The sequence below is a fragment of the Dromaius novaehollandiae genome, chromosome 1 (genome assembly GCF_036370855.1).
Source record: "Dromaius novaehollandiae isolate bDroNov1 chromosome 1, bDroNov1.hap1, whole genome shotgun sequence".
NCBI classification, from domain to species: domain Eukaryota; kingdom Metazoa; phylum Chordata; class Aves; order Casuariiformes; family Dromaiidae; genus Dromaius; species Dromaius novaehollandiae.
This window is the reverse complement of record NC_088098.1, coordinates 49,360,629-49,374,460: the sequence shown is the minus strand read 5'-3', so window position 1 is coordinate 49,374,460 and position 13,832 is coordinate 49,360,629. Positions and strand designations below refer to the sequence as shown.

General features: G+C 39.5%; 1 protein-coding gene across 2 annotated transcripts in view; it reads right to left on the bottom strand.

Moving 5' to 3' along the window:
* Window positions 1-12,309, bottom strand: part of NR1H4 (nuclear receptor subfamily 1 group H member 4) — a 40,890-nt gene extending 28,581 nt beyond the window's left edge. Inside the window, exons 1-2 of one of the 2 annotated variants that reach the window (XM_026109507.2) lie at window positions 12,152-12,309; window positions 5,890-6,027 (exon numbers count right to left, since the gene is read on the bottom strand). In XM_026109507.2, coding sequence (XP_025965292.1) covers window positions 5,890-5,974 — 85 coding nt within the window. In that variant the 5' untranslated portion in view covers window positions 5,975-6,027; window positions 12,152-12,309. Of the gene's footprint in view, window positions 1-214; window positions 383-5,889; window positions 6,028-12,151 lie in introns of those variants that run through there. The other variant, XM_026109505.2, reaches the window with a different exon arrangement.
* Window positions 12,310-13,832: the final 1,523 nt, after the last annotated feature.

Here is a 13,832-nt window from a genome sequence, read left to right as displayed (position 1 = left end):
ATAAGATGTTCATGAAGGAACTTAAAGAAATAAGAGCAAAATTCAGGATTAAGTAATTTGGAAACCGCAACATAACCATTAATGAAGTCTTAATTTAATTTCAAACAAATTATTTTCAGGTGAATTAAACAATCTTCTAGCATCCTGCTGTTTCAAAGAAGAATACATGCTCAGATGACCAACAACTCCAAACAAGAACACGGCAATATCCTACCTTAGGCAGTCTTCAGTCTGACCATTTCTTGAAGAAAAATACTCTCTTTAAGGTATCCAGACCTTCTATCCCTCCCTTTCTCTCCTCCCCCCCACTAAATACTACACATAAAGAAAAATTCTTAGCTCTGCTTTGACCATATCCTATTGATTTCTTTGCAGTGCGAACTTTCTTTAAGACTAGCAAAGGAGTGACACAGGCCAGAGGTTATATAGTTTACTCATTAACTTCAGTACAGAGCAGCGTATATGTAAATGTCTGAAACAACAGCAATGTCAACTCCCACTGCAAATTTTCCTGGATAAAATTTGGTTATCACTCAGTGGGTGCTTCCAAGTAGCCCAGATATTATAATTTTGTAATTATTACAGTTTATTTACAGTAAAATTTCATCAATAAAAATTTACTAACTTGAGGCAATTCTGTGCAATAGGTTAACTTTTCAATACCACAAGGAGCACATTTCAGCCGACTATTATAACAGATGCTTCATAAGCACAGAAACACTTGTATTCTCTGAAAAAGACCATATTGTTCAGGCCTTTCTGGACCTGTCTATATAGAAGAGATATGTCGACATAGAAGAGAGCCAGAGAGATGTCCTTGCCCCAGTGCAAAGTGGAGAGGTTTGATCTGCCTCTGTGTTGTGTAGGGGTAGCTCTAACTCTCTCTAGAGCAGACTGGACGCATCCATGGTATGTAGCATCTGGTGCTGATCTTACTCTGGGCCCCACATTGTGTCCCTGTGGTTCTCAGACACTATTGTTTTGTGTGCGCTTTTTCAGTTCAAAGTGTCTGAAATAAAGTGAGGGCTGTGTTGCTTGCCGACGCAGTGGTCCTGGGATAGCATGAAACAGAGCTGGGGGTGTTGCATTCCCTGGTTTCATGGTAGCTGAAGTGTTTGAAGATACAAAGCCCACTGAGATAGTGTTAGAGGACAGTGTAGGGTAGAGAGAACCAAATCTATTAGGTGCTGCCTTTATGGGAATAGTCCCTAGAGTAAGCCCATGTCTTACCCTACTAGCTTAGTCCAAAACAGAGCTCCAGAGCAAGCTAACAGTTGAGTAGTGCCAAGATGGACAGTCAGGGGTGTTGTGCCTGCGCTGGCTTTTCAGCCTCTTTCATTTAGCTGTGTGGATGAGGCCACCAAGACCAGCATCAGACTGGTGGCCAGAAGTACAGCTCAGAACCACACCTGGAAGGAAATAGCGAGAGAGCCAAACCTCCAGACTGCAAGAATCCCTATGTTATTTCACAAAACACTCTGCTTTCCAAGCTAAAAATCCACATGTGAATCACACATGCACAAATGAAGCATTGCACAAATGCATTTGGGGTTTGCCTTGCTCTGTGGTGCAACTTTCACACTCAGAGCTCGTCCATCTGCATTTTTTCCTTTTTTGAGATTTTTCTCACTGATCCTCACTCTGCTTATTTTGACTCTATCTGTAATTATTATATAGTCATACAATTTTCTGTTTTAATTTGTGTTGCTTTATTTCCTTTTGATTTGGGCGTCTGTTACTGGCCTAATTATCTTCTCTGCAGGGATAAAGGCAGATGCTGCATCATCTGCCAGGTGTTGCTGGAGACAGATAGTTAGTTAACATATCTTTTGATCTTGAAGCTGTTTAATCAGTTTGGACACCTGATCCTACTTCTAAAACAAACAAAAAACCCCAAATAACTAGAACAAATACAAGTTATCTGAAGGAGTCAGCCTTTTCCATTCATCTTGGGCACTGTTCTAGTCCTACAACAATTTTCAATGATGTCATTTCATCGTTCTTGCATTGTCCAATATTTAAGACCAGATTTAAGATGTATTGCTTTCTTTTCGCTTTTGCTACATTTCATTTTTGTTTGTCCATTCCAAAGCAGCTTTTCTGACTCTATTTCAGAGGAGCTTCTAAGAGTGCTAATTCCCGCAAAAGCACTTCTTTTCAGATAATGATGTGTACAATGAAGACAGCATTTCTTGTCTTGCTACGTTTTGATGTCACATTGCAGGAAGACAATGTCAGGCCTTCCAAAATGCTTAAAATCGGTCTCTCCTCTTGAATTACACATATAATTGTACTGATTTATCTTTCTGTGTTCTTATGAAAACTTCCATCTCTATCGTGTTTGAAGCTTCCAACTAAATATCTTGCATATTAATAACTCCTATATAAGGTTCGTTTAGCAGAAAGATAGAATGGGGCTATTATTTTAAAGGACTGTTGCTCACTCATCATATGAATGACAGTGAGTCTAATGCCGTATGTATTTCAGATGCCATGTAAATAGGTACAATTACAGTCTGTATTTAAAATGTATAGGAGATATTAAAATGTAAAGGAGTATCCAAAAACTACTTCAATCCCTTGTAAAAAAGGGCAAGTGATAACCATTGAAAGAAATAAGATAGTAGAAATATGGGTATCTCACTCATAAGTATTGGCCCTAAAGAGGGGGGAAAAAAAAACTTTCTAAGCCAAACGTAATGAGTTGTTAGATATCTTTTTGCAAAAGTCTTGCTAGGACAGCACTTTGTCCCAGCTGAATTTCCAAGGCTTAGAGCAAGGCTCATCAGCTGCAGCACGGCACTCTGCTAATGCACCTCAGCAGCCTTCAGAGCATAGGTTGCATCCAGTCAGTTTGGAGCAAAATGGAGGAGCTCAGGACAAACCACAGGATAAAATCATGGCTCCACTGAAGTAAACTACAAAGCTCCCATAGGTTTTAAGTGAGGCAAGGATTTCTACTTTAAATTACAAGTGTTTGAAAATACAGGTTGGCAGATGTGTCGTTTTCTTTTGTTTCAGGTTATCAAATTGGGCCAGTCTTCACATAGGTGGCCCTATTCAATTCATAAGGGCTTGTGAAATTAAAAAAAGGTTGAACTGAGGAAGAGAAATATCTTAAGAGGAGAGATGCCCCTGGAGGCCCATGTGCCTTTGGGACTCCTTGCCAGGAAAAGCCCCTTTCCCTCACTGGGAAAACCAGAGTTACAAGGGAGAAAAAGTTCCTCTTGCATGCAGGTGCTGTATGTACCTGTTTCTGACCACTTCTACAAGTAGCTTTTCTATGAAGAGATCTGGGGTGTTTCTCAATCACCTGAGTAGCGAGGTAGAAAAACAGCAGGAGTTTTCCAGGAAGGAAGGATGGAAGGGAAGGACTCCTACTTCTTCTGTGGTTAAAATTACCTCCTCCTTTCCATTTCGAGCCTCTCTTTTCAGGGACTCATAGCTACAGTAATGAAATATCCATTTAAAAAGTTGCCAGTTACAAAGGCATGAAGAGATACTTTACCCAAGACATGTACAATACAACACACAATTTCCAGCTACTGAAAGATGGAAAATCTTTTTGCTGTGAAGTGTTCTGAAACCTGCAGCAACTAGAAATTTTGAGGGCTAGCAAGTAGAAGTGCCTTGCGATTGCCATGGTGATGAGGCTCACAGCATAAGCAAGTCATGATTGACAGCTCTACTTTGTAAAGATCTGGACCCAGTGCTAATGTGCTGAGATGCACTTGGATTTATTTTCAAAGGTCCGAGAACACTCTCCTGATAGACTGAGTGAAGTGTGAAGAAAAGCTAATATATTTCCAGGTATTTTTTACAGAATGCGAGTATGTACCCTTGAAAAAGGAGGCTGCTTTGTGTAAGAGTCAATGTTTGTAAGCCAGCAATTCCTCACTTGTATTGCATCAGAGCTGTAAAATGTGAGAAATCTTATGATAAATCTATATTCCTAAGGGTATTTTAAGAGATGAGCTTTTCTCCTGTTTCCTTAGGTGTGCAGGTCTCTGCCTGCAAGAACCCAGTGTCAAAAAGTGTGAGTAGTTTACAAAAATAAAATTGAGAGGCAAAAATTCATACAAGAAACTTGAAGAGATGGAGTCATATCTTAACTATAAGTAATTTTCTCTATTGACTCAGTTTCATATTATTTATAAGGGGGTTGCTTTCATCTGTAAAAGTGAAAGACACTAAATTTATAAAGCACTCAGTTTTGAGACAAAATTGAGTGACATCCACAGAACAGGACCAAGTGACCACATAAAACAATTAAAAGTCAGTTTAGCCGAAACACAGCAGGAATGCAAAGTCTCTTTCCCAACAGGACACCTAATTCAACCCCTTAATACATTTTTTCTTTCTGTTCCAGAAATCTCAGTTTGAATTGAATCGCCATTGTGCTAAGCTCTGAACACCTAGAATGGGTGACACGATCCCTCTTCTGAAGACTTGACTATTTCTGAGTGAGATTTTAATATAGAGGAAAAGTATTTTAAATTAGCATATATCCTTGTATTTTGAAATTAGCTGATCATGACCCTTTAAAAAAAACAACAAAAACAAAAATGGTGCCAAAGTAGACATCAGAGGGAAAAGCTTCTCACCAAAACTCTTAAGTAATTCAGTTAGTCAGAACTTTTAAAGGTATGACTAAATATAAATTTTGGCACCATAAAGTTGAACGCCATCCCCTTCATTGTATATTACAGCCTGGAAGGTAGTGAGGAGGTGTTTTAAGTTGTAGTGATTTACTTATACTTTAACAACTGCAGAATGCTGCCTTTGCTAAAAAAGTATTTTTCTCACCACAGAACAACAAACATAGGGGGAAAAAAGCAACAACACAGTAGCACATAGGGTTTTTAGTATCATTAGTGGAATTGTTTCACCACTACCGCTTTATATACCACTGCTATACCACTGGACTTGGCTGGAGCTTGGGGCATCAGGGCTGCCCAAAATAGCCTCCCATGTCAGCAAACTCTCAGAAACAACATCCTGGAAGCAGGGTGAAAAGTTTCCACATGTCAGTCCCTCAGTGCCAGAGCCTCTGTTCTTGTTTCAGACAGATGAAACAGAAATGTTTTCAGATTTTCCACCCCTCAAAAAGGCAGAATTTTGGTCTTATTTGCAATGGAAACTTCTGAAGTGCTGCAGCTTTCCAAGGGGGTCTGTCGTGCGTGCGAGGCCCCCAGTGTGTTTTGTCACTTGGCAAAGGTCCTCCACTGCTGCCAAGCAAAAGGCTAAAAATGCATTATTCTCCTGTTTCTCAGCAGTACATATAACAGAAGGCAGCTTCATAAAATATTGATCAAGGATTCTTCATTCATTAACAAGCCCAAGCTTAGTCTTGAAAAATTCAGTAGTATTGTAGTGAGGAGAAATTTTGCAGTCTACATTATAAGTTTTCTCGTGCCCTGAAGTTAAGAGTAAAAACTTTAATGGTCTTAATAAGACAAATTTTAATGTAATTGAAATGATTTTCATAAATCTGTGTAATATAGCAATGTACAGAAGTTATAACTTTATCACAGATTAACTGAAAATAATATCTGCTCAGTTTGACTTAAAGGACTCACATGAAGATAACGTGTGGCCTATATACAAAGGTCTGCCTTTGCTGAATGATTTCAGGTGTTCGAATAGTGTTATAACAATAACAACCTACAGGCTCTGCTATTCGCAGTGGTGAACACAATGTGGTGCATGTGCAGGAGTATGGAGTGTAAGACCACAGACCCGTTATTTGCCATTCCTTTCACAGGGACTGATGTCTGAAGAAGGTTGGCACATGAGGCCCACGTGTACCTGAATTGGGATTTCAGTGCATTTTCTTCTAGGTTTCTGGTAAAGGATAATCTGCCATTCTAATTTAATTTAATGACTTACCAAATAAATGAGGACCTTCTGTGAGAGAAAATCCATCAGCAGCAGCTAACTGGGGATGTCCTATTAAATTCATTTCAGATCCCATTTATTCTTCAATTCCAGAGTAATATGATAATTAAGAAAGGTTGAAAGGAGATGCTGAAAGATATAAAGCAAAAAGGATTTTTAAGATGAGATAAAAACTCATTTTTGTGTACCTACTGAAAGGCAGGATTCAGGAAATTGTTTCAATATTTACTGTAACAAACCTTACTTTAAAGTTACATCTAATTCAGCCTTTAAATAAAATGCTGCATCTGCTTTGTTTATTTTTTTCCTTGCTGTGATACATTTTATTTCTGATCCTTCTGCTGTTCATTTAAAACCGTGGCAATTTATGCTCAGCCTTATTCAAATATGCACGGACCGAAGCGCTGGCATGACCTGCCGAGGGCATGCTGCCCAGCCCCTTCCACTCCCCTTCCAGGGAATACCAGTTGTTTGCATTATTTTTTCATCACTCTTTCATCATTTTGTTGTTTGCGCTTAGTAAAAAAGTGCAAGTTTATGGTTAAGTCAGAAGGCTTCCTAAGCCAGGAAACTTGAGTTTGATTTCCTGGGACCGGCTCTTTATCTTGCCTTCAGTAATTATTGGCCGAATGAGACAAATGGTAGCAGAAACAGCAAGCAAAGCCTTCCTGTAACTAGCAGGCTGGTCCACCCGGCTCCCTTTGTGGTCTCAAGCAGACATACGATTCTCACGCTTGGCTTTGCGCAGGGGGGGTGGGAGATGCTTATGCTGCTCACTAGAGAGCTTTCCTGCCCAGAGAGAGGTGCTTTCACCTCCCCAGGATGGCTGTGGCACCAAACCTGGGTCTTCCGCTTCCTGCTCTGACCACTGGCTGTTAAATAAGAGGCAAGAGTCATGCCACTGCCTCCTACTTGAGCAGAGGCTATAGCTAGAGCGGCACCACAGTGGGGAGGAAAGGCCAAGGCCGGCCAGGACACACTAGGCTTCCTTGCCCAGGCCTGATCCATCCCGATGGAGCGGGAACATGGCCTGGCTCATGTGGGTGGGATGGGGCAGCTCAGGGGCTGATTTTGGTTAGCTTTATCTCAGTAACAGGGGAACGCATAGCTCCAACACAGAGGTGTCTCAGGGGCGTATGCAAACACCAAAAGGCTTCTGTATAAAGTTGATGGAAATCAGTTAACGGAAGTTTTTTTTAAGAGTCTTAATCTCATTTTTGGATTTATCACTGTGGAACTGTCCCTGGGAGGGTGTTTCCACTCATTGAAGCCTTTTTTGAGAGTTATAGTCCAGTCCGCTTCCCAGTGAGGGCTCAGCATGTTTCTCTAGCAGAAGTGAAGTCATCCAACAAAAATGTGAATGCAACAGGAGGTCCCAGCACTGAGCAGACTGGAAAGTAGTTTGTGAGAGCAGCGAGCACATGGTATAATTATATTCAGATTTGTCTGTAATGATTCATTAAGTTCTTTCTTAACATAAACAAAGGCCCTCTAATTAGAGGGATGCGTTTTAAATGTCTGCCCACAGATAATTTAAACAGTTTACTGAGAAATGTCAAAAGCTGCTTGTGTCATAGACCAGATGAGGTTCTCATGGCAAATAACATATAAACAAACACTCTCAAAGCTAACACAGAAACACAGTTTTGCAACAGCAAAACCTCTTCGTATCCTGGGACAAGGACTGACAACCAGCCCAGCCACCCCAGCAGGCCCATGTCTACTTCCAATCATTTTACTGTCTAACCATCAGGTAACAGGGAAGGTATCTACTACCAAATCAGAGTCCTCGAGAGTAGAGCTGCCCACACAGATTGCCAAGGGGAGCTGCGAAGTGTAAGCCAGTTTTCTCAGGAACCTCCCAATGACATTCCCTAGTAAGGGGGTTTCTCTTACTGCCTATTTTAAGGGCTCTGCAACAGGAGAAGACAGTGTAAAGTACAGTGTGGAGGACTCTTATAATGGGAAGTTAGAAATGCCAAAATGACACATCTTAGGAGGGTTCCTGAAGGGTTCTCTGGATTTTTTTGCTGAAGACAAGAGGAGAGAAGCCATCTCCACCCTCTCCTCATGTAAAAGCACTTCAACAGCCTTCCTGCAGCCCTCAAGAGTGCACCCCTTGCAAGATTAACTCTTCCTGCAGCTGGACTTGAAGATCATGTTCCACCACTACTATTTCTTGTCATGTTTCCTCATCTCACCATGTCTGATGAGCTAATACTGCAACAGCTAACACATCAACCTGGAAATAGTGAATCTTTGTATGCACATACGGCACCTAGAACTTCTCCTCTTAGGAAATTTTGAATGTCATTGCAGTATATATTAAAGCCCAAAAAAGACATCGATTCCAAAATGTTTTGGTATATAGTCACACTTTCAATGGATAGCTTCTTTGTTTATAAGGTATATATCCTGTGTCTGTCCAGCCTGTGCTGTGAATAAGCAGAAAGAAAACTGCATTTTTAAACTCTAATTTTGTATTTGTATTTTTACAATCTCTTTGAACTGTACACAAGCTTCTTTCATGTTCCAAATCTTTTTCATTTTTTATTATGTATATCATTAAATAACACCACCCTTTAACCTCTTTAACCTAAGTTATAGACTTTTTAGTATCTATTATTCTTTTAATGACAGAAAAGTGCCATTAATAGTGCTTTGTTCACAGTAAGAAATTTGAGATTATATTTTATACAACCTCTGTGCTAGAACATTGTGGTTTTTGTAAATCCACCCCTCCTGCCAAATTAATTTTGGTCTGCAGGAGACAGATTCAGTTCTAGTCAAATGTTCATGATGATTCTACAGTTCCACCTGCTTTTTTATACTTCCATTTTCTTTAATATAGTCAATCGATGTAGACCATTTATTGGATTTTATGGGAGAAAGTATTCTCAGCCACCTACTCTAATCTTATGATCTGAGGATTTCTGCAAGGCATAAGACATGATCAACATTAAAAAGGCTAGAAATATATTTTCCACTACACATAGCTTTGCTACTATACATATTGATTTATATTTTATTTTGACGTGCTGCTGGAATCCAGCCTGCTGTAAGCCAACTACCCTGTGTTAGAATTGATAATTAATTTCACTAATATTTAAAATCAGAAGCTACCAATATGCAGGTACTGATCTCCTGTTTTCAAGCCTGCACTATGCACATTTCCGTTAACACAATGCAGGGCATTTAGGCACTGCTTGTTCCACACTTTGCTCAGTTCTGGGAAAGATCCTGGACATGGCAAGTTGTTGTCATGAAGAATCACGGGCCCAGAGGCAGACTGCTCTGTTGGCAAAGAGCTGGTTCCCCGACTTGCAGCCCTTCATTAGCTACTTCACAGCTCAACTATCCTAGGCTGTCATAGTGGTATACAACGGGGGCAAGCGCGTCCCATCTTACTGCAGTTCCCGTGGAGCAGCTTCAGAAGCATTGCCCTGGCTAGTGGGATATTCCCACCCAGCAGCTATACAGAGCCGTGTAACCTGATAGCAACATTTCTGGGTGACGAGTGGTGCCATCCGCTACGCCTGCACCCAGAGCCTCTTGGCAAACGCATTTTTTTCCCCAAATACAGAGGGTTTTTTCCTCTGGGGCCTCACAACTAAAGCTGTCATCCCTGCTTCCAGAATCAGTTTGTCTGTATGAACTGAGATCAGTAGTCACTTTCTTAATTTGGGTTTCTTTATCCACCAAAAGAACACAGTTGTCGAATGCTTCTTGACAGATATTCACAGTTATCTTTGGAACAACTAAACATTCACGGACATTTCCACCTCATGCTTGTTTTCTTACATTAAGTGCATCTTTTAGCTATTTCTATCAAGATAAATCTAGTCTGTATCTTAGCCTACTTGACTGATATTCCATCTTGAGGTGTAGCAAGAAATACACCACAATAGATAAAAGCTGAAAGAAAGAAGTGCAGAAGAGATCAATATTGCTCTCCAAAGTAAGAAACCCTGAGGAGTAAAGAAGCATACAATAAGCTACAAAGTTCATTTCTTTCCACAGAATTATGTTAGTTGACTTTTTTTAAAAAAACAGTTTACTCCACCAACTTTTGAGATGATTTCCATAGAGCAAAATTATACATTAAATAAAGAGATCAATGAATATAAAATAAAATCTATGCTTAATAGCTTGAGATTATTTTCATCAATTGCTTATTAAGTGCTCTGAATTATGTTTAGTTTTCCTACATGTATCCTTTAACAAATGTCAAAGCAGTCAGTCAATGCATTTTATGTATTCTATATGTAGCTGAGAAAATGGAGATATATATATTATTATATATGTGACTTGTTCTACCACCACATGCATGCATATTCATTCAGCTTTCTCATGGGATATGTGTGCATGGGTGTACACAAATATGTATGTGTACACATATGCATGTGGGTATAGGTTTCAATTTAATCCCAGACTTTTATCAATGGACTGCCTCTGACCCTACTAGGATCAATAGCAAAGCTTCCCCTGGCTTCAGTGGAAGCAAACCCAAGCCTCTTAATGAAGTAATTGAAGTTAAAATCAGCCAGGCTCATTGAGAGACAAAAGCATGATAGCCCCATATTTTCAGACAAAGTAAAAAAAAGTTTGATCATCAGGAAAGCTCCATGAAAGTCTAATTGCATTTTACCTTTGTAAGAAGAATGAATGAACATGTTTCAATTACTCAGTAAAGAAAGATATATCAAAGCATTGGCAAAGGTTTTCACAAATATTAGTGAGGTACATTTCTGTCCTTCAGGCCAGTAATAGAGTCCCCTTCTTTACACATCTGACTGCCAATTGCTCAAAGAGAAATTTCAGTAACATCATAAATCTATGGCCTGATCCAAACACTATTAACATCAATGGGAAGACTCCTGTCTAGTTCACAGGCTTTTGATCTGGCCTCATATCCTTTTTGCAGAATATTTAATACAGTGTCTCACTTATTTGAAAGGCTTTTTTATTTGCTTGTTTGTTTGTTTTAAAGTGTATGAAAGAGAAACGAAAATGTTGTGAAGGTTTGTACTCCTTGTCTTTTGCTGCCAGACCACATCAGTATGCATGGCACCGTGGGCAGCTACACAACAAATACAAGCAAGAACATTAGCAAGTTTGAAAACCAGAGGTAGGAATAGCGTTACTGTGTTTGAAACTTACTGTTTAAGGGTTTTTTTTAACACGATATAGAAAATTAGAGGAGCAAAGACATACATTCTTGCAGCTCATTCTGAGGGGAAAATATTTATCTTTAAATCAGTCGCGTGCAGCACTGAAACATCTACCGAAAGACTTGATGCCATCCCTGTAGGGACGCATGTAGTTTGAAAGAGTGGGGTCAGTTTCTGGCTGTCCCTAGGACAACTTCCCCACCACCTTTTCTCTGTGCCTTCCTTTGTCCAGCATCTTTTACCTGCAAACCATTAGACTGCAAACCATTCTTTTTCAATCTGTTTTTTGACTCCCATCCAGGCTAGGGGGACCCCAACCCTGTTTGGAGTCTTTAGGTTCTGCTGTAATACAAGCAACAGCAATAAAAGGAACAAACCAAGGTCAAATGCACATCGCCTTTATAGTTTTTTGAAGATAAATGACTAGCAGGAGCATTCAGAATAAACTGACATTTTCTTCAAAGCTGGACATGGATTCAAACAGTAGACGCTTGTAATGTGACACCCCCTTCTGCTTTTGCTAGTTACGTGAAAAAAGTGCTAAAGTCCTGGAATTTCGGAAGATGCACCTATAATCTGTACACAGATCGAACAAGTTTCCTTTCAAACAAAGAAATTACACAAAACAAATTAATTAGTCCCTCTCAGACTGTCCCCTCTTCTCCCATTAATTACATTTAAAATACTTTCAGTTCCTAAGAAGAAAAAATGAACGAACTAGTACAACTATAAAGTCGATCCACATAATTAACTAGTTAGTGTTATTGCAGGAAATATTCAGTATCAAAGTTATGCTTTCTTTTCCACTGATGCACAGACACTGAAGTCAGCTTTTCAATGAGAAATTCTAATGCTGTCGTCATTTTTTTCATGACCTTAACATTTTCCCAAAGGGAATTCCTGCTGTTACACCAGCCTGACGGATGAAATTATTTCCCTCTATTCTTCCTTAAAATACTAGTTTTAACACCCCTTCTTTTCTGGTCAAGAATCCATTAACATCCACAACATAATACAGGTGAAAAACTGTACTTTTATACCACACAATTGAAGAGACTCAGATTTAAGGAATCATTACTTACTGTCCTTTTCTGGAATATTGCAGATGCAGGATGTAGACAGTTCTGCACTCAGTTCAGAATCCTAACAATTCTCACACAGGAACATTTTTGTTTTGTTTTTTCTAGGTTTAGCAGAAGCCTGCAGTGATAACACGATGAATCAAAGCTTGGGCTCGTTGGCTCAGTGCCATAATGGACAAGGATTACTCATTAACGATTGCCTCTTTGCGAAACTCTCTAAACATTGGTTATAAGTATTAAAACTTTGCAAACGCCAGCTTGTCCATCAGCATAGGGACTAGAGATACGACTATTAACACATTCTGGCTATGTGTGCAGGGAAGTTGGCTCACAAACTGGAGCAGTAATAATTTGTAAAATATTACATTTTTCTTGTACACGTACATTTTTCTGACACTCTCAGCCTGTATGTCTTTCCCACTCAAAGAGCCCAGATGGCCTTGCAAGACATGTAGTTGACTTTTAAGTATTTTGGTTATATTGTACACTTTGGGGGGGAATTGGAGCATTTCAGGGTATTACGATGAGTACAAAGTTACAGCATTGTTGGTATTTGGGGAGGTTAAAGTTCAGTTCCCAGGTCTGCCACGCTCTCTAACAACAAACCACATCATCACTTTGATTTGTGCCCAGCCCACAAAGCTTTAGGCATTAAACTGAGGCCCTCAGCTTCTAATCCTAGTGGTCTCACATACCTTTTGCATGCAAGAGGAAGAAATTGGTATTTGTAGAAGGTCAGTCAGATCCTGACTGGGCTGAACTGCCTCTGCCTGAAAATGCTGATCTCTTGCCACAGATAGGGAGGAAGCCTTGGACAACTTCATTCACACTTACCTGGTGCAGTACTTAAAGTGGGATGAATCCAAGCTGTTCTGTACCTCCCTCTCCAGAAAAGAGAGGTGCTGAACAGCAAAAAGAGTAGTCAGGTCCTCTCTGGGAGAAAGGTGACAGCTGCTAGCCATGAAGTTATCAATAATAACATCCCTTGCTTTCCCTCAGGTTTAAGAATTAAAAAAAAAAAAAAAAATAGAGAAGGTTCTTCAGCCAGAGAAAAGCTCACAACAAAGGAACAGGATTTAATACCCCCATTCACTAACAAATGTGTTGCATTAAAATATTTTTCCTTTCTCTACAGTAATAGAGGCAAGTGACAAAGTGATGCTTTGTCTACTAATCAATATTTTCAAGACATTATTGGAAAAAGCAAAGAAAGAATCCGCATGATCAAAGAGGAGAATGTTGCCTATAGCAACGACATGTGGCATTACTAGTTCAAGCCAGGTGTTCATATTTTATTATGGCTGATGTGCAAATGAAAATTGAACAGAAAGGAATTAGAGCAATGAAATAAGTCTTCTGTAGTGTTACAAGGGACTATCTACACGGTATCAAGGAAAAGAAGAGGGAGAGAAGAGATTTAAGTACAGTAAACATAGGACATCTTTTCTACAATAGCATTGCATGCTGCAATTTCTAAAATTTCACAGAATTAATTTACATCCTAAAACTTCTCTAGACAATATTAACATTTACTTTGCAGCTAACAGATGGTATGAGATCTAAGATACATCCATGCCATTGACAGTGAAAATCTGTCTTCAGTTGCAAGGTAAGGATATATATATAATATTCATGGCTAGAGGTCTGTGTGCGTAAAAAATACGGCTTCATAAAATCCACA